This window comes from Carassius gibelio, chromosome B1 (genome assembly GCF_023724105.1).
Source record: "Carassius gibelio isolate Cgi1373 ecotype wild population from Czech Republic chromosome B1, carGib1.2-hapl.c, whole genome shotgun sequence".
In the NCBI taxonomy this organism is placed as follows: Eukaryota; Metazoa; Chordata; class Actinopteri; order Cypriniformes; family Cyprinidae; genus Carassius; species Carassius gibelio.
In genome coordinates, this window is record NC_068396.1 from 35,728,162 (window position 1) to 35,754,567 (window position 26,406).

Here is a 26,406-nt window from a genome sequence, read left to right on the forward strand (position 1 = left end):
TGCAAATTGTAGCCTCTCGTTCCTATTTGTAGTGGAGATGAGTGGTCACCTTTCTTTCCCATTCTGACATTCAGTTTGCAGTTCAGGAGATTCAGCAGATTCACCCCTAAATGCATTGAAGCAAATGCCATGTGATTGGTTGATTAGATAAAGAAAAAAAAAAATAATAAAAAAAAAAAAAAAAAATATATATATATATATATATATATATATATATATATATATATATCAAAGCTCCCAGTGTTAATTAAACACTCTGAGTGTGGACACATATAAACACTGAAGCAGAGTTGAAGTTAATGAGATAATTAAGAAGTTAATTGAGTTATGATTGACCATTATTGAAGACACCTGATGTTAACAAGCAGAATCACCAAACCAGAAAAAAAGTTAGAGTTATAACATACAGAAAACACATGAATATGCATGAGTTTCCTGTTTCGCGATAAAGTGACTTTGTCACTGGATTACAGAAGATTGTATAAAGGTATGTTTCAGCTTAAAATTATATAATGTTTAGAGTATAATTGTTAATTTGCTAAATATTTTATAGATTGGGTCATGGTTAGAGATTGTCCCAATGATTTACCTGAGGTAGGCTATGATCCAAGTAATTGAGTTTACAACTATTAAGCATTTTTATAATATAATTTTACATTGAGAGTGCGTAACATGTTTCTGTTGTGACATAATAAAGTTTGTTATGATGATTATTCTGTCCCATTACTGATCGCAAATGCTCAATCATTCCAAATAGTTTTTAAACAAAGCCAAAACTGAATGTTTTTTTTTTTTTTTTTTTTTTTTTTTGCACACATAAACTGGAATATAAACATTCTTAATTTTTATTTATTTATTTTTAGTTATACATTATTATTTAAAGCCATAAAAGGGGCAAGATTGTCCAAATTAACCATGTGATTTTTGTCTTTAATCATATACTTCATTGTGGTGCACTGATTCAGACGAAAATATTTTGACTCAAAGGTGTATTGTTCAAGTTGTGAAATCTGCAAACTTGCAGTAGCTACTTTAATATATATATGTATGTACTATAATATATATATATATAGTGAGTAATCTCTCTTATGGATCTAATCCCCAACCACTTGATTGGCTCTGTCTCTCTCTCCTCTCCACCTGTAGCTGGTGTGTGGTGAGCGCACTGGTGCTGTCGTCCAGGTGGGTGCCCTTCACTGGCAGTGGTTGAGAAGAGACCCCCCACCCCACAAGATTGAAAAGTGCTTTGGGTTTACAACAATGCACAAAAATAAAAATAAAAAGTACCATACAAAATGCATAATTTGTCATTAATTTCTCAAAAACTTGTTATAAATTCTTATATGAACAACAAATGGCAAATAGAGATCTATGCTCTACGCACAAACTCAATGAAAGCAGTTAAATGTTTGTGTTGTCTATGCTATGAGCCGGCCCTCACCTCAGACGTGCCTTTAGAGATAAGTCCATCTTTAAAGATTATGATTAAAATGAATGAGTTTAGAATTTTTTTTTTTTTTTTTTTTCATTAAGTTGTAATTTAAACCAGACGGGCACAACTCCAAAATATAAACGCAATTAACAATCACCAACTAGCTCACATTTATACCAACTTTTGTTACAATCTACTGATGATGAATAATTAACATTTTGTTTAATTTAGATGTATGATTTAAAAACCATAAACTCTCATTTCATACTAGAACGTTCTGATGACATCTTCTTTTTGTGTAGTTCATTTTATGTCAAAGCTATAATTCTGCTCTTCCACAATCGCCATGCCCCTTCTGACAAAGAGAGAATGTGCATAATAACTTATATTAACATTTTATGCAGAAAAGTGTTTAAAATGTAAACTTGCATATAAATAAGAAAAATATATAATTGCCATGAAAAAAAAAATAATAATGTTGGCAACTGTAATGCTGTAGCACGGGGTTACACTGGATATCTTATTCTTCAGGTGCCTCTGCTTACCTGTGCTCTTCCTCCCTCGTGAGATTTACTGGACTGTGGACTGGAACATTGCACTGCAGATAAGAGTTATCTTACATTCTCTGCATTACCCTTTTCAGTTGCATTTTCTGAGATACCTCCATGGTTATGAGTTTGTGTTAACATTATTAAAGATAATTTATGTTATCTGCATCTTCCTTGTCCACGTCCTTGATATACTGTGACACACATATTGAACTGAAATGAATTGAATTGAACTAAATTGAATTGAACTGAGAGGGAGAGAGAGAGAGAGAGAGAGAGAGAGAGACTTGACTTTATAATCTCTTTATTTATCAACAGTATTAGACAAAACATCAAATCCTAATCAGAAACCAGCAGTTAAAAAAGGAGGGTAAGATTAGAAAAAAAAAAGGAAACAAAAAAGTAAAACAAAAACAAAAAGGTTTTTAAAAATATGCACACCTCTTAAGAAAAGGTTTAAAAAAATAAAACACCCATCACTTTAAACATTAGTTTGTAAACAGCCATCAGGGTCAATTTCACAGACACACTGATTTATGCACCGTTTGAGATTGAAGGTTTCCAAATCATCAACAAGCTTGTAAAAGGCATACTCGATATTGATAGGAGAGAGAGAGAGAGAGAGAGAGAGAGAGAGAGAGAGAGAGAGAGAGAGAGAGTCCAGCGGCTCCCTCTAGTGTTCAGATAACGTTCAGCACCAAGGACAGCGACTCAGATTGATCTCAGACACATCCACAGTCAGTCCAGAGTTCTCATTAACATGAATTAGACTTCACAAACATCTTTATGATGCTGAAAGACTGAGCTTCAAGAGCTGTGTATCTGAAACATAAATCAACAAGCTTTAAAAGCTTTTGAAATCCAGTAAAGTTTTCTTATTGTAAATGTTAACATTTTGCTCATTAATTTTAATTCGAATATACATGAGTTATTTTCAAATACAGAGATTCATATGAAAATAAAAAGGCAAACATCCTGCCTCTAGTTATGATCATACTACACACATAACCATAAATATCATACAGTACAACCTGGGATCATATCAACATTTGCATATGTCTCTAGCACAGCACATATACGACTGTTAAAAGTGTCAGATGCAAACACATTTATTCATCTTCTTAAAACATGCTTTCGCTCCTTGTTGTAATCTTTAGGCAAACATTTAGACATGCATGTGTGCTAAATATATTCATACCAAACAGATTAGTTATCAATTTCAGCAGCTGAATAACATTTGAGCTCTTATTGTAAATTTCCGGTTGACTAATCAACATCTTTGTCATATATTCCCTGCTCTATCAGTTCTTAAGGACTTTTGTGTTCTAGTTGTTGTTTCTTATTTTTCTATGTCATGTCTTAATCTTGTAGTCTGGTTGAAGTTTCTGTGTTTAGTTTATTGACTGTTTTCAGGCATGTCTTGTTTTCTTATTATCCATTTTATAGTCCTTGTGTTTCTTTGTGGTTTGTTAAGTCTTGGTTGTCTGCTCTAATGATCCGTTTGTGTTTTTCATTCTGAAACACATTTGTTGTAATTCAACAGCCCAGAAGAAATGCCATGAGGTGTTAACCTGTACCTAGGTGTAGGTTGTTATACTTTATATTAATGATGATAATTATTCATTATTATTCACAATTATTAATCCGTACGAAAACTATTCTCTGGTGAAATAGATGTTACGTAATTAGTAGAAGTGGACCTAGTAAAAATGACACTAAGAGCCAGGGATTCTGTGATAATCAGTTAATATAAAAATGACTTTTATGACATTTTGTACACATACATTTTTCTTCTATGCCAGCAGTTGGTCAAACACAGACATTAATAATCAGAATATGAACCTCTACAATGGTGATGAAAAAATATGCTGCAATGCATGCTGGGTACTATTGTAGTAGAAATGTTATCCATGGCTCCCAGCATGCTCTGCAGCATTTTTTTTTTTTAATGGGCACCATTGTTGAGGTTCATATTCTGATTATTGATGTCTTATCACTTGTACACTTTTCACTGTTTTAGATTTTGAGAGATTTCATGTATTTTATTTCAGTTGATTTCATTTAAGGCTGTGTCTGAAGTAGGGCTGCACGATTAATCGCATGCGATTGTTATGCGTGTCTTTGTCAGTAAAGCCGGTTCTGTGATTAGCAGTAAATGTCCACCACCTGGTTTCAAATGGAGCGGCACTTCCCAGCTAGAATTTTCTTTGTTCTAAAATGTTCTAAGAACATTCCCATGGATTGTTCTAACAATGTTTTTAGCGGGTAGTTTTATTTTTGTTCCCAGAACGTTCTCTAAAAACATTCTACAAATGTTTATCAATAACATTATTAGAACATTATTCCATAACATTCTAATTAAGATTGAAGTGGATGTTTAGATGTGGATGTTTATGTCTATTTAAAAGTAATAGCTTGGTTTGATGTCACCATAATGCTGGTAAGTGATGGCTTTAGTTGTGCAATTTGACACTTGACTTGTCGGTGTTGTTTTTTAGCTGCTGTCATCTTTATTGTGGCTAAAACAGCAAACAAATATGTGATTCAATGGTGCTGTTTACTTGCTGATGATTGATATGTCTGATTACTTGTTTTCACCCAAGCTACTGTGTGGTGTTAGTTAAGTATTATCTGTTAAAGTGACTCAAGGGTCAACAACCTGACACCCAATTGAATTTAAAGCAGATAATTTCAAAAATTTAAATAAAAATTTGTCACACAAACATCAGGATTCAGCGTATGAATCTCAGCAATGGTGACATGCTTTATGCTGCAATGTATTCTGGGTACATCATGCAAAACTCATCCGTAGCACCCAGAATGCATTGCGGCATGAAGCATGTCACCATTGTTGAGATTCTTACACTAATTCTTAAGGTCTCTGTATGTCTAAGCATCCTATGGTTTGAAGTGATTCTAAAACAATGTAGTTTAAAAAGATCAGATAAAAATAAAATGACATAAATTGTCAGGACCCTGTGTATTGCAACACATCTGCTATAGTCACTAATATTAAATTAATAGTGTAGAACAGACTCCTGGTAAAATCAGTTGATCAGATTGTTACATTAAGACATCTTTAATATCAGCCAGTAACCAACATTATCTAATGACATCTTTTTCTCAATGTTTTTGCTGTAACAGATATAATTACAGCAGCTAAATGAACGCTAACACTGAAAAGACTCATACTTCCTAAGTACTGATCAGCAAAATGGTGACATCAAACTAAACTATAATTTTCAATAAACCATCAACATCTCTGTTAATCTCAATAAGAACTTTTAAATCTTGTTTATAATAAGTGAAGATTGTCATGTTTTTGGAGTATTTACGCTAGAGTTTGACACCAAACAGAGGTTGGGTTTTCACTTTCAACCAACATCCGACTTCTGAGCAATGTCAGTCCACATCTAGTGTGATGGGAAGCCGTAATTCACTGACAAGCTGTGCAATATCACGTTCATAATCGCAGATTAATCGCATGCGGTTATGAACGCGATATTGCGTAGCTTGTCAACGATCTGCGGCTCTGTATATTAGGTGCGGCTCCATTTGAAAGCAGCTGATGGACATTTACCGCTAATCACAGAACCATCTTTACTGATGAGACACGCATGACAATCGCATGCGATTAATCGTGCAGCCCTAGTCTGAAGTCAGTTGTAGTAGTTCTTGTGTTTCTCTTTTCTTCAGTGATTCTGTTTGTTAGCAGCAGCTGTTCATCACTAATTCTCAATCAGCACTTAGTTAATCACTTAATTGCTTGAATGCAAAGTTTAAAAACTTACATGGTTTAAATCAAGGCAATCTATTTACTCAAACGGTTTGAGTTAAGTTAACTTGTCGGGTTTTATATATTAATATATTAAATAATATTTGTATAAAATTATTTAATATAAAATCAGTTTATTAGAGATGCTTTTTGATTGTTTATATTATTCATATTTAATGAAAACATTCAACAGTAAATAGGAGAGAGAGAGAGAAAAAAAAAAAAAACATTTTTCATAGGGTCTTAACAATTGTTTTTTTGTTAAAGCTTTAATAGATTGCTGTTGAATATTGTATGTTTCATGATTTCAATTAATTAGTCATGCTTTTTGATTCAGTTAAATGTAACCATTAAAATGGTATCTTGGTATTTTTTTTAATGAGAAAAAAAAAAATTGAATCCAGAAAAATTCAACCTGGGAAAAACAAATGATTTCATTGGGTCATTTAAATCCTTATTTATGCAAAATGTCTTATTAAAATCATTTTTTTTTTTTTTTTTCGGTAGATCCATCTCTGATGCATTGCAGGATGAGCTTCCAGTCCATGAAGCTGCTGTGAGACACAGTCAGTAAAAATGTCAGGTTGAATCATCTGGACATTCAGCTGTTGAGTAGATCACTGCATCGTCTGGTTTATCTGCTGTTGAGTAGATCATTGGATCGTCTGGTTTATCTGCTGTTGAGTAGATCATTGAATCGTCTGGTTTATCTGCTGTTGAGTAGATCATTGAATCTTCTGGTTTATCTGCTGTTGAGTAGATCATTGAATCTTCTGGTTTATCTGCTGTTGAGTAGATCATTGAATCTTCTGGTTTATCAGCTGTTGAGTATATCATTGAATCTTCTGGTTTATATGCTGTTGAGTAGATCACTGCATCGTCTGGTTTATCTGCAGTTGAGTAGATCATTGAATCTTCTGGTTTATCTGCTGTTGAGTAGATCACTGAATCGTCTGGTTTATCTGCTGTTGAGTAGATCATTGAATCTTCTGGTTTATCTGCTGTTGAGTAGATCATTGAATCTTCTGGTTTATCAGCTGTTGAGTATATCATTGAATCTTCTGGTTTATATGCTGTTGAGTAGATCACTGCATCGTCTGGTTTATCTGCAGTTGAGTAGATCATTGAATCTTCTGGTTTATCTGCTGTTGAGAAGATCACTGAATCGTCTGGTTTATCTGCTGTTGAGTAGATCATTGAATCTTCTGGTTTATCTGCTGTTGAGTAGATCATTGAATCTTCTGGTTTATCTGCTGTTGAGTAGATCATTGAATCTTCTGGTTTATCTGCTGTTGAGTAGATCATTGAATCTTCTGGTTTATCAGCTGTTGAGTAGATCATTGAATCTTCTGGTTTATCTGCTGTTGAGTAGATCATTGAATCTTCTGGTTTATCTGCTGTTGAGTAGATCATTGAATCTTCTGGTTTATCAGCTGTTGAGTAGATCACTGAATCTTCTGGTTTATCTGCTGTTGAGTAGATCATTGAATCTTCTGGTTTATCTGCTGTTGAGTAGATCATTGAATCATCTGGACATTCTGCTGTTGAGTAGATCATTGAATCGTCTGGTTTATCTGCTGTTGAGTAGATCACTGAATCTTCTGGTTTATCTGCTGTTGAGTAGATCACTGAATCGTCTGCTTTATCTGCTGTTGAGTAGATCATTGAATCGTCTGGTTTATCTGCTGTTGAGTAGATCACTGAATCGTCTGGTTTATCTGCTGTTGAGTAGATCATTGAATCTTCTGGTTTATCTGCTGTTGAGTAGATCATTGAATCTTCTGGTTTATCTGCAGTTGAGTAGATCATTGAATCTTCTGGTTAATCTGCTGTTGAGTAGATCATTGAATCTTCTGGTTTATCTGCTGTTGAGTAGATCATTGAATCTTCTGGTTTATCTGCAGTTGAGTAGATCATTGAATCGTCTGGTTTATCTGCTGTTGAGTAGATCATTGAATCTTCTGGTTTATCTGCTGTTGAGTAGATCATTGGATCTTCTGGTTTATCTGCTGTTGAGTAGATCATTGAATCTTCTGGTTTATCTGCTGTTGAGTAGATCATTGAATTGTCTGGTTTATCTGCTGTTGAGTAGATCATTGAATCTTCTGGTTAATCTGCTGTTGAGTAGATCACTGAATCGTCTGGTTTATCTGCTGTTGAGTAGATCATTGAATTGTCTGGTTTATCTGCTGTTGAGTAGATCATTGAATCGTCTGGTTTATCTGCTGTTGAGTATATCATTGAATCGTCTGGTTTATCTGCTGTTGAGTAGATCACTGAATCGTCTGGTTTATCTGCTGTTGAGTAGATCACTGAATCGTCTGGTTTATATGCTGTTGAGTATATCATTGAATCGTCTGGTTTATCTGCTGTTGAGTAGATCACTGAATCTTCTGGTTAATCTGCTGTTGAGTAGATCATTGAATCTTCTGGTTTATCTGCTGTTGAGTAGATCATTGAATCTTCTGGTTTATCTGCTGTTGAGAAGATCGTTGGATCGTCTGGTTTATCTGCTGTTGAGTATATCATTGAATCGTCTGGTTTATCTGCTGTTGAGTATATCACTGAATCTTCTGGTTTATCTGCTGTTGAGTAGATATATATATATATATATATAAAGTATAAAATAAATTATTTATATTATATAGTTTATTATATTATAAGTATAAAATAAATTAAATAAAACAGGTTTTTAAACTATAAAAATGCAGAATGTTTTTACATGTTATGTTACAGCTAAATATTAAAAGCAATAGAAACCTATGGAAAATCACAATTTAGAGAGCTTATGCATGTGAATGTGTCTCTCTTTCTCTGTATGTGTTATGTGTACCTACTTAAACATATTTTGGGGACAAATTTGTAACCAAAAACAGTTTTTCTCGATTGCTAACAAACACTTCATGAAATAAGTCATCATATTCTCACAACTATAAACACAATCTCAAAACTATACAACAAACTTGAAATCTTCAGGTCCAAATCAAATACACTGAACAAAATTATAAACACAACAAGCTGAACTCAAAGATCTAAGACTTTTTCTATGTAAATATTGTTCACAAATCTGTCTAAATCTGTTTTCATGTGCAATTGTCCTTTGCTGATATAATCCATCCACCTCACATGTGTGGCATATCAAGATGCTGATTAGACAGTATGATTATTGCACAGGTGTGATCCAGAGCATCCCAAACACGCTCAATGGGTGTCATGGTGGCCATGCAAGAACTGGGATGCTTTCAGCTTCCAGGAATTGTGTACAGATCCGTGCAACATGGGGCTGTGCATTGTCATGCTGCAACATGAGGTGATGGTCGTGGATGAATGGCATAACACTGGGCCTCAGGATCTCGTCATGGTAATGTATCTCTGTGCATTCAAAATGCCATCAATAAAACACACATGTGTTCGTTGTCTCTAACATACAGTATGCCTGCTCACACCATAAGCCCACAGACACACACAGAGAGACATGTTCAGGTGCAGTAGCTCTAAATTATGATTTTCCATAGGATATATTTTCCATATGGATCGATTGCTTATAAAAAAATAAAGGCAAAAACAAAAGTGTTGAGTTTATAATTGTGTTCTGTATACTGTAGTTTAGTCAAAAACATGATCTCTTTTGTCAGACTCAAACTTTGACTTCAGATGATACACAAAACTGTCAAATACACAGACTATTTCTGCCTAGAGAGCACTAGTGAGATCAAGAGCACATGCAAGGACTACTAAACTACAAATCAGCTCAACAGTAGTGAGTTTGTGGGTGTACAGCATGTGCTACAGTATTAGAGAATAATGAACATTCTGTCATCTGAAGTACTGCTGCTGTGTATTATAATTATACTGTATGTGTAAGAAGTATTGAAACACTGTAGATGATCCTGTAGGCCAACTTTCTTCATGGTCAGTCCATGCAGAAAAACATGGTCACCTACAGTGCTTTGTATTTCATCAGGAACAAATTAAATGTAATTGTTATTTTCACCTCCAATTCCTGTTTGCCTCCCACTACCAGGATTCATTTTCCAAATCACATAATCACTTCTGCTCTTGTTCAAATCAACCTGAGATTCTGACATGTGTGTCATTAGTTTCGCTACTGAATGTTCACACATGGATAAATGTGTGCTATTTGAGTTCATTTTTTGATGCTTGAGTTAATTATATCGTGTGTTTTGTGTTTCCTGAATGTTTTGAGAACTGTATGAATGGTTTGGAAAATTGGGCCAAATGAATCAGTTATAGTCTGTTAGAAATCGAGAAAAATTTATAAAAATGCAGAAAGATTCCTGTAAGGGGTAGGGTTGGGTGTAGGATTTGTGTAGTTTGATAGATTTTACATTCTGTATAAAAACGATTACATCTTTGGAAAGTCCCCATTTAGTAAACCTGTGTGTGTGCGTGCACGCGTGCGTGTGTGTGAGTGTGTCTAGGTTCTTGACCTTGTGGTGAAAGCCCAGATTGTGTAACTCTTGGTGATTTCTTCCTTCTCTTCCTACACAACACCGTCAGCGCAGCGAGGAAGATGATCATCACGAGGACTAACCCCACAGAGACGTAGATGACAGACTCTGTGCTCCAGACATCACCTGTCACACACATTTAACATACTTTAAACTTACTTCTAGATCATCACATTGATGAACTGATGAACTGATAAACTGACCCGTTGAGGAGCTGTCCTGATCTGTGATAGTGGTTTTTCTTTCTGTGGTTGTGATGCTGGTGGTTTGTTGAATCTGATCTGTTGTATTGAAATATTTCAGGGTGTTTGTAACATGTTGCTGATGGTTGAAACCTCAGTGGTCATATTATCGTATCATATTTTTATTAATTTAATCTGTTTTTAGTACTGTGGGTTAACTGTGGTAAAATCACTATAATGCACACTAGTGGCTTACTGCTGTATTTTCTAATCAACACATTTAAATCGAAGCAGGCAGTTTACAAGACAAAGACTAAATGATTGCTCTCGTCTTATTTCCATGCAGTTAATTTGAACAAGAGCTAATAAAAAAATAAACACTTACCCTCTTTAACCAGCAACATAATCTCTGAATAGACATCAGCTATAGTCCTCTCCACTCCACACCAGTATCGTCCCTCATACTTTGTTTCAGCAGGGCTGTTAGTTTGGAGCTGATTTCAGACCCTGTTCACACTCGCTGTTAAGAAGTTTTCATTGATCCAAGCACAAGTGAACAGTGCTTAATACAGACCTGAACAATACACCTGAGAACAGTGTCTAAAATGTTTTAAGTTTATCCACATTTGCATTTTATTTAACTGCAAATGAGATTTACTTAGAATAATTTACAAAGAATACTTAAGTTCACTTTTCTTGTTAGTAAAACTACACCATTTTTAAAATACTAATAAAACTAAAAAAAAGTCTGTCAACTTATTGATTTATTAAAAATATGTAGCATGCACCATTTTTTTTTTTCTTTTCACTTTGAGCATCAGTGCAGATGTTGATGAAGAAGCTTTGGAACTCTTTTTTTATTATTTATGTTTGATCAGTGAGTATATCGGGCCGTCGTTGGTCTTGATGTTTTGTGGACGTGTCACTGTTGAGTAGATCAGATCTGTTCTGTTGTCTGGTGTTGGATCAGGCGGCTTCATATTAGCATAATAATCACAGTCTGTATCCGTCACCTGATTGGTCGAGTGGATGTGACTGGGGTTTGAATCAGGCTGCTGATTGGTTACTGTGGCATAAACAGCAGAGTCTTGTGGGCGGGTGTTGAGGTGTGATGCAGGCGTCTGATTGGATGAAGATGTTGCAGTGATGACATCAGATGGTCTGGGGTCACTGTTTGCAATCTCATACATGTGGACACTCTGAAAAACAACATATACAGCAATAATTTACTGGCTTATATTGTAAGGATCCACCCAACAGCCCAAAAAGCGGAATCCAGCGGCCTGGTCGAAGCTCTAATGCTCAGTCTTTTACTTGTGCTTCTTAATTTATCAGGATTTTGTGTAAATTTAAGCCTAGCTCTGTGTTCAATCTGACTCCAGTTTTAAGTGCTCACTGAATTTGATCACTGAATTTAGACAATGTTTTTTTATTTAAAAAATGATTACAAATGTTGATTATGTATAAATTTAGATATTTGATTATCTTGGACTCATTATACTTTCAATTATCCGTTCACTGGGGAACTAATGTCTCTTTTAAGTCTCACGCTAGCTTCAAGTGGATCTTACGATCACAAACTCGCTAGTCTGACGTTAGTCAGAGGATATAGGTAGACTTATACATGTTTTGCCTGCTGCCTACTGCTTGCTGATGACAAAAGTGTCGTTTATTTAGTCTTTACCCATACAACTTGCTAACAGCAGTGATCAGAAATCAGATCAGCGACAGAAATCAGAAGGTCTCCGAAGACGTGTCTACTGCTCCTATTATTCTCCAGCCTTCAGTTTGACCTCTCCTAGCCATAAATCTGTGGTAACAAAAGCCTCCTCACAGTCTAATAGTCATAATGATTTCAGAAGAGTTTAGGATAATTCAAATATATCAATTTATTATTAGTCAGGTAAAATTGTATCATATCAATTGCACAATGAAACAATAAGAAGCCAATTTAGAAAAGTGCAATTGTGAATCACATTGTGGTCGCGTGACAACCTTGTTCCTCATAAGGGGGACCGACCACCTGATCCACGCAAGAGACAAACAATTTTAACATAGTCACACATGTAACAGAATAAACTTATATAAAATAAAACTTAACATGAGAGTAAACTTAACTAGCCAATGTGTGCAGGTAGTAGCAAAAACAACTAGAAAGTGTGCTCACAATGACATTTTTGAGTAAATAATAATATACCTGACTTCAGAAAGATACATAGTATGGAGCATATGAGATGTACTCCACACTATGGGCTGATCTGACTACAGATTCGCTCCCATCCCGGTCAAACCTGGCTGGAATTAAATATTCTCAAAGACCCCTAAAGGGTCACACACACCCCTCTCAACAAAACACAATTCTACAAAAGTTCTTAATCTTTCTTATAACACAAGTGACTACTGTGAAATTAAGACCAGTTTACCAATCACACAGAGACCTTTAAATGATACTAAACATGAAGTGGAAAAAACAACATATTCACAAGATATAACATGGCGTGTGGATATTCTTGCTTTTGGAGGAGAAGAGTGAGAGTCAGAGGCAAGGAGAGGAGAGGAGAGGGAGGAAGGAGGTCGTAAATAGGTGCTGTTTACGCTCCTTGAAGATCTCTTTTCCAGATCAGTTTTATTGCATGGCAGAATGGTATCTGTTTTCCTTGAGTTCCCGACTTTTGGCTTGAGGAGTAAATTTCATAAGGAAATAATTTCCCTCCTTTTTTAATATAGATAATATTAATAATCATTTATGATCTTCTACAGGTAAAGATTTGATCACCCACCTCTGTGTTGTGCTGCACATTTTGCTGAAATAAACCTGAATAGAGCACGAAAAGAGAGAAAAGAATGAGTCAAACATAGTCAAAAATGAGTTTATAATCACAAATAATCTGTTACCTGTCCCAGATTTCCTCTTTCTCTTTTTGAGGATGAGGAACATTGCAGAACACAGAACCAGAACGAGCAGAACCGAACCCAGACCGCCAGCAACAGAAGACAGACCTGAACACAACAATAAAAGAACAACTGTCAAATGAACAATGAAAAATATAAATCATATTGGTTATTGTGCTATTAAGAGTGCAGTACTGGAAATGTGTTGCTGTTATATTGTGTAACTGAAGTGAAACCGCGATGGTGAACCTCAATAGTTCAGAGGAAAACACTTCTGTCTACAGCTGACGTGAAACCAGATTAACCACATGACGTCTGATGTGAGCATCACTGAGGTTCATCATGAGTCACAAGAGTTAAAATATCTTATTGCATGTTATCATTGAAGACACTGTTGGATCATGGGTAGTGTAGTTTGTGTGCTTACTAGTGTTTGTCTGATCGAGTTTAACAGCAGTACTTCCTGTTCTGGTTGTTTCTTTCTCCCAGAGAAAAGCAAGAACATGAACACACACAACCTGCTCAGATCATATTGTGAATACGAATGGAAGTTGCATTTTCAAGTTTTCTAATAAATACACATTTTTTTTTTTTTATCCAAAGCAACTTAAAGTACACTATAACACCAAGGAAGCAAATATCTGGAGACTGAACCATCATTCTTAGACATGGACATGGATGTCAGACCCTGCATGTACAGTAAGACATTAAACACATCTAATCTCAAAATAGTCATCTAATTCAAGTACTGTATATTTATTGTATATTTATTATTATCAGATCCGGCCCACATCTGGCACCCGTGGAAAGATGATCTGGCCCACATGCAGCGTGGACTGATGGCACTTGGGCGGACCGCTCCTGTTTGCCAGATTTGAGCCACAAGCAGGCCATAGCAATGCCACATGTCAGCCAAGAGTAAAGAAATTAACCAGAACTGGACCTTATCTGAGCCACAAAATCTGTGTATATTAAATATGAAGTCATTTCAGCCTTAATAAACCTGTTAACAAGCAGAATCACTGAAGGAAAGAAAAGAACAGAAAAAGAGAAGAGCAGAAACACATGAACTACAACTGACTTCAGCCACAACCTTAGATGAAATCAATTGAAGATAAAAGAAGACATTAAATCTCTCAAGATCTCAGAAGAGGAGGATTAAACAACTCCACAAACATCTTTACCAGCTTCACTTATTACTAACCAGAATGACTTTATTTATTTTAGACATCTACAAAAGTTTTTTATTGAGAATTAACAGAGGTTTAGTTCTAATGTGTTTCACCATAACAGTGATTAGTGTTTCCATTAGTTGGGCTCTTAACTCTTTCGTAAGTTCGTATTTCTGTTTATGGGTAAAAAATCAGATTATGCTTTAATATTTCTTTGAATTTGTGGGCGGCACTGAAACGCCCCTTTCATCCCTTATGTACTGCACCGACAAGTGGCAACCGTGAGCTCAGTTCATTTTCAACAGTAGGCCTGTATGATCTACAACAACATGAAATATGCAGATTTTTAGCCTACTAATTTTATTCTATGCATATTTAAGAAAAACCTCACAGAAAGTCTAACATGTTTTTATTTGCTATTACAAACAACAACAACTGAAGCTTTATCTTGTAGAGTGTAGTCTGCTGCACTTCTCCGATCGGCGGATCCCGATCCACAGCTTCCATCCCGATAACAGGGGAAAGAGCTTCAGCTCCGTCAGTTTGCATCGTAAGACACCCTAAATAACATTAAAACCTTACGAAACTCAACAGGATGTGCTTTCTGCCATCTCGGTCTACATTAACTTCTTTCTGAAATGTCAGAAATGAACCAGGCTCATGGATCAGACGAACCATGTCTGGCTGGACATGTCTACTCTTAAAATAAGCCATTTAAATAGAAAAATAATAATAACAATTTTATGTTTAGGCCTATGTAATTTATATGAAACCAACGAGAGGTGCAGTGTTTCCCCTCAGAACTCATTATCTGTAATGATGTCACACCGTCACTATATTTATACTTTCATCTACGGAATTCATGAATTCAGTTCATAATTCTAAGTAGGCTATAGCCTATAATTAAAAAAAGTAAAGTAGAATAATTATGGGGAAAACGTAACTTATTTTATTATAAATTTTATTATAAATGTGGGGTTGGATTTTTCTCTTTTTTATTTTATTTTATTTTTTTTCTGAATGGCCTAGAATAAAATAAGTAGGCTAAAAATTAGTAGCATATTTTATTTAGGCTAAAGTTATATTCAAATGGCGTTTTATGAATAAAGTTGTCAAGTCTGCTTTGTCAATAAGCTGCAGCAGCTGGAAAAATATAATATTTTTTTTATTATTTCATTATTAATTTTATTAATTTATTTATGTATTATTATTATTATTATTATTATTATTATTATCATCATTATTTTATCTTGCAAGCAGCACTAGCAAAGAATCATCAGGATTAATAAACTCTGCGGTCTGCCGCTTCACTTCTGGTGAAAATGAACTGGGCTCACAGTTGCCGCTTGTCGGTGCAGTTCAGAAGGGACGAAAGGGGCGTTTCAGCACCATCCACAAATTCAAACAAATCTTAAAGCAAAATCACATTTTTTATCCATAAACAAAAGTACAAAAAATCCAGCTAAATTGTAGTTTTCCATTTTTTAAACAAAACAGAAAAACAAAAATCTAAGCGTTTCTCATTTCTCTTTATTTATTTTTTTTTAAGTAGAAAACCAAATGACCAAAAAATACACAGACCTATAACAATCATTTAAAATATTTTAACAAACATGGGCACAAAAAAACTTAACCTATACTGACACACACACACAGATATAAACAATCAGCACATGAATCTCATTGATGGTGACAATCAAAAATATTTAGATAAACTGATCAATTCAGAACTTCACAGAAAAGCTACCGTCACAACAAAAACAACAGCAAAAAAATATAAGCAAATATTTAGAATTAAACAAAATAATAGGAAAATTCAGCTGCATAATTTATTCATGTTGCAATGCATCCTGAGAGTTTTTTTACTATGCTAGCATGCATTACAGAAAGGTACATTTGATTGTCACCATTGTTGAGATTCATGTGCTGACTGTTGATGTCTGTGTGTGTCATCATCATTGACTTTTTCATGTTCATTAAAATCTTCTAACTGATTGTTTTAATATTACTGGATCTCATGCTGCTGAAACACATGGTTTGTGACGTGAATATATTAATGAAACAATTGTTAGCTTTAAAAAAAAAAAAAAAGCAAATCGGCCTGTTTCATGAGGATTATAAAATCATCAACAGATAACCACCATCACCTGACCTCAGTTCTCTTTAGCTTTCTTTGATGCCGCAAATGTGTTTAACAAAATACACCATAAAATTAACCAAAAAAAAGACAAAAGATGGAATAAGAGTTAAGACCGCAACTAATGGAAACACTAATCACTGTTATGGTGACACACATTAGAGTTAAATCTCTGTTAATTCTCAGTAAAAACTTTAGATGTCTAACAGAAATCAAGTCAGTCTGGTTAGTAATAAGTGAAGCTGGTAAAGCTGTTTGTGGAGTTGTTTAATCCTCCTCTGCTGAGATCTCCAGAGATTTAATGTCTTCTTTTATCTTCAATTGATTTCATCTAAGGTTGTGGCTGAAGTCAGTTGTAGTTCTTGTGTTTCTGCTCTTCTCTTTTTCTGTCCTCTTCTTTCCTTCAGTGATTCTGATTGTTAACAGGTTTATTAATGCTGAAATGACTTCATATTTAATATAAACAGATTTTGTGGCTCAGATAAGGTCCAGTTCTGGTTAATTTCTTTACTCTTGGCTGACATGTGGCATTGCTATGGCCTGCTTGTGGCTCAAATCTGGCAAACAGGAGCGGTCCGCCCAAGTGCCATCAGTCCACGCTGCATGTGGGCCAGATCATCTTTCCATGGGTGCCAGATGTGGGCCGGAACTGGGCCGACACATGTTGCTATGTGGGATGCAGTGACAGACAGATGAACTGACCTGCTGATGTGTGCTGATCTGTGATTGTTTCTTTTCTGTCTGTGATTGTGATGCTGCTGGATCGTGAATATATCTCTGTTGTGCTGAAATATGACGCTGTGTTTGAAAAAGAGCTGATAGTTGAAACCTCTGCGGTCTCCTTATCTGAAGAGGAAACATCATTATTGATACTGATTCAGATGAATTCACACTGATTTTGATATCAAATGCACATAATCTTTCATGTAATCTCTGGAAAGATGTATCTTATACTGAACAAACTCAAGTCTAGCAGACTCAACAGTATATGAGTCGACTTAGAAGATTTACTGACTTGATCACTCACTCACACTTTCTACACCATCAAATAATATTAATAACTTACCCTCTTTAACCAGCAACATAATCTCTGAATAGACATCTTTTAAAGACAAATCAGCTAAAGTCCTCTCCACACCACACCAGTATCGTCCTGTATCCTCTGTTCTCAGGTCAGTGATGCTGACGGTGAAAACTCTGGTCCTCTTGTCATCAGTCAGAGAGAATCTCTCGTCTTTAGCTGGAGATCCTGATTTAACCACAATTTTTTTATTCCCATAGTTACACTTGCCTTTACAAAAATACTTTGAATTCGATTCATATCCAGATTCATATCTGCATCTGATGTCAACTCTCTCTCCTCTGTGTCCTGTGACTGTTTCTGGAGCACCAACAACAGCTGAAACAGAAATATTATTATATAGAGATGTTATGTGTGAGCAAGAGATATCAGAACTGAATAATAATGTACAAATACAGTATAACCATAAATCATCATGCAGTGATAAAAAGATGAACATTTCAATCAAATTCTGAACAAAAGACCTCAGAGTCTTGAACTCACCTGTAGAGATGCTGGAAAAGACGAGCAGAACGACACATGTGCTGAACATTTTACTGAAATATGAAACCAGATTCTGTGACTAATGTTACAGTCTTTCTCTTCCGTTCTGATCGAGAAGATGCAGAATTGTACTTCCTTCCTCTTTCTGTCTCTCTAACCTCATCCAGGTTTACATCTTCACAATGACACTGACCTTCTGTCCATTTATTATACAGAACTAAACAGCACAGAACCTGCATTCATGAGTGTATATTTGATCAAATTCAAGATTTGAGCTTCTCTAACTGCTCTCAGTTTCAGTAAATTAACCTGTTATATTCTGTAACTGAAGTGAACCTCAATAGTTCAGAGGAAAACGCTTCTGTCTACAGCTGACGTGAATCCAGATTAACCCCAAGACGTCTGATGTGTGCATCACAAGAGTTAAAATATATCATTCAGGACACTGTTGCATCATGGGTAGTGTAGTTTGTGTGCTCACTAGTGTTTCACTGATTGAGATGAACAGCAGTACTTCCTGTTCTGGTAGTTTCTCTCTCTCTCTCTTTGATGAGTCAACAATGACGGAGAGAAAAACTATTAACTCTGAATGTGCTGCTCAGTAAGAGCATTGTGATGATACTAACACCATGAACACAAAAACTGCTCATCTTATCTCGTGAATATGAACAGAAGTTGTGTTTTCTATTGAAGACACTTTCTTATCCAAAGCAGTATAAAAGTAGATTATAAATAATTAAATAACAGAATATTAAATGTCTCTGTTGTGCTGAAATATGACGTTGTGTTTATAAAAGAGTTAATTGTTGGTTCTTTAGAGGTCTTCTTCAATGATCAGTGTCAGGAAAGATCAACGTTAAATACACAAAATCTTTCATGTAATCTCTGGTTTAATGATGTATTTTATACTGAACACACTCAAGTCTAGCAGACGATCAGCTCAACAGTATATGAGTCGACTTACAAGATTTACTGACTTGATCACTCACTCACATTTTCAGATACAATTAATCACTAACTGTGTAACCAGCAACAATATTTCTGAATAGACATCTATAAACGGTGAAGTCTTCTCCACACCACACCAGTATCGTCCTGTATCCTCTGTTCTCAGGTCAGTGATGCTGACGGAGAAAACATCAGTCAGAGAGAATCTCTCGTCTTCATCTGGAGATACTCATATAACCACAATGCTTTTATTTCCATTGTCTTTACAAAAATATTTTTTTTTTCATTCATTTCCAGATTCACAGCTGCATCTGTCAAGCCGCTCTCCTCTGTGTCCTGTGAATACTTTTGAAGAAACTACAACAGCTGAAATCAGAAACATCATCATACAGAGATATATCTGACAACGACACATTATAAGACCAGAATAATATATATGTATATATATATATTTTTTTTCACATCAGTGCAGATGTGTGCTGAACAAGTCTTGTCAGTCTTTTATTATTTATGTTTGATCACTGAGTATATCGAGCCGTCGTTGGTCTTGATGTTTTGTAGACGTGTCACTGTTGAGTAGATCAGTTCTGTTCTGTTGTCTGTTGTTGGATCAGGCGGCTTCATATTAGCATAATAATCACAGTCTGTATCCGTCACCTGATTGGTCGAGTGGATGTGACTGGGGTTTGAATCAGGCTGCTGATTGGTTACTGTGGCATAAACAGCAGAGTCTTGTGGGCGGGTGTTGAGGTGTAATGCAGGCGTCTGATTGGATGAAGACGTTGCAGTGATGACATCACTGTTTGGAATCTCCTCATACATAAGCTCAGCCTGAAAAACAACATAAATGATTTACCAGTTCATAAAGATAGCATTCAATGATCATCAATAAACAATAATGTAACATGTATTTCAGATCTTCTACAGGTAAAGAGCTGATCACCCACCTCTGTATTGTGCTGCACATTTTGCTGAAATAAAGCTGAAATATCGATGAAAAGAGAGAAACGAATGAGTCAAACATACTCAAAAATGAGTTTATAATCACAAATAAACTTTTACCTGTCCCAGATTTCCTCTTCCTCTTTTTTAGAACGAGGAACGTTCCAGAACACAGAACCAGAATGAGCAGAACCGAACCCAGACCGCCAGCAACAGAAGACAGACCTGAACACAACAATAAACACAAAAAAACACAGAACTGATTCTGATTATACTGCTGAATAAATAATAATGATCTTATCATTTACATAAATTACTTTAGTGACCGAAGTGAAACCATGATGCTGAACCACAGTCCTCTGAGGAAAACTCTTGGCTGATGTGAAACCAGACTAACCACATGACGTCTGATGTGTGCTTCACTTTGATCAGGTTCAGCATGGGCTAAAATTTAATTGACAAATTAAATTGCTTTTCTCCAAAATATACCACATAATCAAACAGGGGACTGTTGCATCAACAACAACAACAACCAGTGCCGCTGCTAGCCCTAATCATAATTCCTTTATGATGCCCCCCACCTCGACCCCGAAAAAAAAAAAAAAAAAAAAAAAAAAACGTTCGCCCACGCGAACAACCGGAACGGACCATCTAGCACGGGGGGGATAGACTACAATTGTTAAATATCATTCTTGTTCCCCCTTCTTTGTTACATATACATGGCTAAAATGTGGCTAATATTTCTATAGGCTAATGAAATACCGGCATTTAAAAAAAAAATCATTAGGCTATTTTTGGTGCCCCCTCAGCACTTGGTGCCCTATGAACAGTGCGTGATGCGCATGGTGGGAGTGGCGGCGCTGACAACAAAACAGTAACAAACTAAGTGTTGTGACATGTTGCAAAGTATGATCACCAAACTCAGAATTAATGCTCTGCATTTATCCCATCCAAAGTGCACACACACACACACACACCATGAACACACACCCGGAGCAATTTTGACTTCGAGTTGAACTGCAGTACTTCCTGTCATTGTTCTTGTTGTTTCACTTCCTGTTTGAGGTGTCACTGACAAGAGAGAAAGTGAAATATGAACATGCTGCTCACAATTAATAATCATATTTTGTATAAATGTGTCTGTCAAATGCATGAATACAGATGTTAAGACGTCATGGAAAACCCATCTAATGTACAGATATGCTCATGTCTAAAATATTTAATTATTAAATGATTTTGTCTCATAAACTGTAGAACCACTGGCTGTAATAAAATGACATTTAAATCCTTCAGTTATTTGACATCTGACTCAATATGGCAGGTGTAGAGGGAACATGTCATATTGGTTTATATTTTACAGAAGTTGAGATGTAAATGAAATTCAGAGTTTGAGCAAGTTTGAGACATGAACTTTCTGCTCAGAACTTGTTGAAAACATATCAATTACGGTAATTTCATGACTATCATGAATGCAGTATTAAAATGTGTTCAGAATAAGATTAATTATTAATGATTTTATTGAAATTATGACTTTCATTATTTATATAAACAGAGTGACTACACATTAGCAATAGATTTTTACAAGAATGTGTGTGTGTGTGTGTGTGTATGTCTGTACCTGTGCTGGTGTGTGTGTACGAGTGAAGGGTGCTGGTTGAGATCTGGTCAGGTCTTGTTTTCTGTGTAGCTGAGAAACAAGATCACATCATTCAGATGAAAAATACATTACAAATCCATAACTACAGAACAGAGCAGAAACACAGAGAATGAAACAGACTGCTGCTGTGTGATGAACGTTATTCACCTCTGATCACGTTCAGAGGGATTAGTTTATATTCTCCGTTCCATCCAGTTCCACAGATGTACACTCCAGCATCTGACAGACTCAGGTTTCTGATGGTCAGTGTCAATGATCTCTTCTGATGATCGTCCAGCAGAGAGAATCTGCCTTCAGACACCGATGACTGTCCTCCAGCTGATTTTAGGAGAAGCTTACTCTCTCTGTAAGGTCCTTTATAGAAGTATTTGTCTGAGTTTTCATATCCTTCAGCATAAGGACAATTCAGAAACCCTTGTTCTCCTTCTGTTCCTCTCACTGTAATATCCACAGGCACTGAACTGCTCACTGCACACACACACACACACACACAGCAAAATAAACTGTTAGACAATAAACACTTTTAATGTAACAGTAAAATATATATAATATATAGTATATATAATAAAAAAGAAAAAAAGAATGAAATATTTTTGAGCACTTACCCGTCAGTAGAAACGCAGAAATCATGAATGTGAGCTTCATTTCTTCTTCGGTTGAGTTCAGAAAAGTTCCTCAAATGTCTTGTTGAAGTCAGATCTCAGTAATACTGTGAATCCTGCTCTCTTCTCTCAGTGGAGAGTACAGTTATATGTCTCTGGTGATGAGAATCAAACACTAGCGCTGACGGACAGTGTGTTACTCTCTTCATGTGATGTTGAGGGTGTTGTGTGTGAAAAATGACCAGGAAACTATCTGTGAACTCACAAACCACAGCCTGTTTCCTCTGTTTCTGTTCTGCCTCCCCCTTCAAGTGCTTTCTGTTACAGCTCCGATCTTTTACTGGCTACAAACACTTACAGTGAACCTACACACAGGAGACTGATAAAAATAGTCATTTTAGAAGAAAAACAGCACTAACAGGCTTTTGCATGTAAACTCTTTATTTATACATTTAAAATATATTACAAAATATAAAAAAGTCCAAAATTATATTTGCTAAAATATCTTTAAAAATATATATTATTAAAAATATTTTTAATATAATTTTATAAAATATATTTTATTAAATATATTTTCATTACACGCATGCAAATGTATATATATATATATATATATATATATATATATATATATATATATATATATATATATATATATATATATATATATACTCTCCTAATAATAACCGATTCTTCATTATTATTGGTCAAATCACCTGTCAATCAAGCTCTCTGTGAAGGGTCAGATGGCATCATTGCAGAAATGCTGTTGTTAACAGAAACTGTAAATAATCCAGAAATATGTCTTGTATATTAAAGTCACACTTCATCCATCATGTCAGTCCTGGGAGAAGAGCTGCATGGTGGGAAGTGTAGTCTGTGTGTTTATCTGAAGCCACACAGCTCTTCCTGTGGCTCTGGTTGAACATCCTGTTTAGTAACTAACTGCTGCACACATCTCATGTTTAACCGAAGCAAAAGACTTACTATTTATATTTTAATAAAGCTAATTGTTAGTACTAGCATCTCAGTGGCAGCCGCAGCCAGTGTACAATAAACTCAATTTGAGTCAAATTTAACACTCCTGAAATATGACTCTCTCACTTTCAAAAGTGTGACATATGTACATTACTCACAGAGCACATTTTAACACTGAAAGAGTGTTAAAAGAGTGTATTTGTCAATCCAGCAGATGTGTCACACACTTTTTTGGACTACATATAAACTCTTACGGTGCTAAAATATGCTCTGTGAGTAATGTCATGCATGTCGTACATGGTGTCTGTGGAACGTCATGAGTATAAGTACACAACAATTAAGGTGAACATTTTTCTTTTGTTTTTAATGTTACATGTGCTTTTTCATACAATGGCAGTATGGTGATTAACAGTAAGCTTTAAAAAAAAGACACAAAAGTAGTGGTCCCATGTGACAAATATGAAAGAGCAGAGTCTGATCTGAGCTGGTGAGGAGATGTGATCGCTTAGCAAAAAGTAGTATACTTCAAGTTTATTTTATTAAGTTTACTTAAGTAAAGTTCAAGTATACTTTTAAGTATACTTTATGTAGCAAGTATACAAAGTGTTCTAGTGTTCTAGTAGTATACTTGTAAGTGTACTGTTTCAATACTCCTTGGGACTAAATCGGCCCACTTTCTAGTATATAAAATATACTTTTAAATATACTTTAAGTACAACAGTAGCAAACTTTGAGTACACAACTAGTTTACCTCTATGTTTGTAGTTTGTACTGCAATTATAATAAAAGTGAACTTGATTTACTGATAGTTTACTAATTCAATACTTAGTACACTTATACTGCAAGTATACTCATAAGTTTTCTTTAAGTGAAATTTATATCATACTTTAAGACTACTATGTCCCTTTTTAGGTTTGAATTTGTATAAATTTTGTTACATGAATATCTGAGCATGCAAAACATACAACGAAAGAACAGTCTATCTGCTTGTAAACAAAAACATTTCATTGTAGCTTCATGCATTCTTTTTTTAAACACTTTAATGTGGGTAAGTTTAAAAAAAAAAAAGCTGACAGATGCAGTGTATGCACACTTTAACTACACAGAAATCCTTGCAAAATTACAATCAGACAACGGATGAGGAGATTTCGCTCAAGAGCAATTGATGACATGGCTCAGAAGAAAATATTTAAGTGTAGGTATTATTATGTTTTTTATGACCTAGATGTAAATTTTACCAGTTGTTACCTACAGTTTATACAAACATTATGGTCATCGACCAGTGATTGATATCTCAAACATAATAATAGCGGTTAGAGGTTGGATTTTGGTTGAAAATGAAAATCAGTTTGACGTGTAAATAGGAGGGGAAGTCGTGGCCTAATGGTTAGAGGGTTGGACTCCCAATCGAAGGGTTGTGGGTTCTAGTCTCGGACCGGACGGAATTGTGGGTGGGGGGAGTGCATGTACAGTTCTCTCTTCACCTTCAATACCACAACTTAGGTGTCCTTGAGCAAGGCAACGAACCCCCAACTGCTCCCCGGGCGCTGCAGCATAAATGGCTGCCCACTGCTCCGGATGTGTGCTCACAGTGTGTGTGTGTGTGTGTGTGTTCACTGCTCTGTGTGCATTTTGGATGGGTTAAATGAAGAGCACAAATTCTGAGTATTGGTCACCATACTTGGCTGAATGTCACTTCACTAAATCCAATGACTGTTTGACGTCAAGCTCCAATGTTGGGCAGATGCTGAATTTTGACTGGAATAACCCCCCACCCCCCAAAAGAAAACATAAAAAAACGGTGAAATGCATGGCAGCACAAGTATTACCAGCTTCACTTATTACTAACCAGTTTGACTTCATGCCTGTCATACGTCTACATAAGTTATTTTTGAGAATTAACAGAGGTTTAGATGTTGATGTTTTATTTGAAAATGTTTGGTCACCATCATTGTGATCAGTGTTTGCTTTAGTTGGGTAGTTTGACTCTTGGCTTAGTAAGTCAGCGGGTTCCTGTAATAGTGTTGACCAAAACACATAAATTGTTATAAAAGGAGCCATAAACAAAGATAAGGTGATATCGTATCATCATGAAGAAAAATTATTGTGGAAAATTATTTTTAGCATCATTAACCCAAAGTGTTTATTAATTATTAATGAACAATATTCAAGAGACAATACTTTCTTTCTTTCTTCAAATCAGACATTCTGAATTTTTATTATTAAATACATTTTGGGAGAAAAAGCTTTTGAGACACATAGACATCAATAGTCAGTATATGAATCTCAACAATGGTGACAATGCATGCTGGGAGCCACCATACTATAAAACGCATGGCTCCCAGCATGCATTGCTGCATGAAGCATGTCACCATTGTTGAGATTCATACAATGATTGTTGATGTCTGTGTGTGTCAGTATAGGTTAAGTTTTTCAAGCTCATGTTTGTAATTTTTTTTTAAACTGATTGTTATAATACTGATAACAGAAACCCAAGGTTTGTAATATGAATGTACTAATGGAATACCATAATTGTTAGATTAAAACACATCAGTGTTAATCAAATCAGGTTATTTTATGATGATTATAAAACCATTAACAGGTAACAGCCATCACCTGATCTCATGTCACTTCAGCTTTCTTTGATGCTGCAAATGTGCTCGACAAACAAACTGTCACAGCAGCCACAAAAGCCAAAACATGTAATAAGTGTTAAGAGCCCAACTAATGGAAACACTAATCACTGTTATGGTGTTTAACTGTTATGCTTTTATGAAAATTAAACACATTAGAGTTAAACCCCTGTTAATTTTCAATAAGAGCTTTTGTAGACGTCTGACAGAAATAAAGTCAGTCTGATTAGTAATAAGTGAAGCTGGTAATGCTGTTTGTGGAGTTGTTTAATCCTCCTCTGCTGAGATCTTGAGATATTTAATGTGCTGTCATGCATTACACCCTTTGTTGCTGTGTGGTGCTTATTCCAACCAAAATTCAACGTCTGTCTGATGTCAGAGTTTGACGTCAAACAAAGTTGGGTTTAGACATCAAGCCGACTTTCATTTTCAACCAAAATATGACGTCTGACGTTGGACTAGTTGGAGTCCA

General features: G+C 35.5%; 2 protein-coding genes and 1 long non-coding RNA gene across 8 annotated transcripts in view; 2 read left to right on the forward strand and 1 right to left on the reverse strand.

The window, feature by feature from the left end:
• Positions 1–22,195, forward strand: part of LOC127949583 (uncharacterized) — an 89,051-nt gene extending 66,856 nt beyond the window's left edge. For both annotated transcript variants that reach the window (XR_008152379.1, XR_008152378.1), the window contains exon 3: positions 22,073–22,195. This is a non-coding gene — a long non-coding RNA (uncharacterized LOC127949583). The remainder of the gene's footprint in view (positions 1–22,072) is intronic.
• LOC127949451 (translation initiation factor IF-2-like) overlaps positions 1–22,608 on the reverse strand; it is a 77,386-nt gene extending 54,778 nt beyond the window's left edge. For 2 of the 5 annotated variants that reach the window (XM_052546767.1, XM_052546766.1), the window contains exons 1-3: positions 18,175–18,358; positions 17,677–18,009; positions 10,431–10,508 (exon numbers count right to left, since the gene is read on the reverse strand). In XM_052546767.1, the coding sequence (XP_052402727.1) occupies positions 10,431–10,508; positions 17,677–18,009; positions 18,175–18,223 (460 nt within the window). In that variant the 5' untranslated portion in view covers positions 18,224–18,358. Of the gene's footprint in view, positions 1–10,206; positions 10,354–10,430; positions 10,509–10,859; positions 11,609–13,189; positions 13,225–13,304; positions 13,410–17,312; positions 17,457–17,676; positions 18,010–18,174; positions 18,359–19,779; positions 19,954–20,069; positions 20,105–20,184; positions 20,290–21,054; positions 21,136–21,682; positions 21,752–21,868; positions 22,190–22,326 lie in introns of those variants that run through there. The other 3 variants (XM_052546770.1, XM_052546769.1, XM_052546765.1) reach the window with 3 other exon arrangements.
• The window catches only part of LOC127949439 (B-cell receptor CD22-like), a 336,416-nt gene that overhangs the window by 221,679 nt on the left and 88,331 nt on the right, over positions 1–26,406 (forward strand). The window lies entirely within an intron of this gene.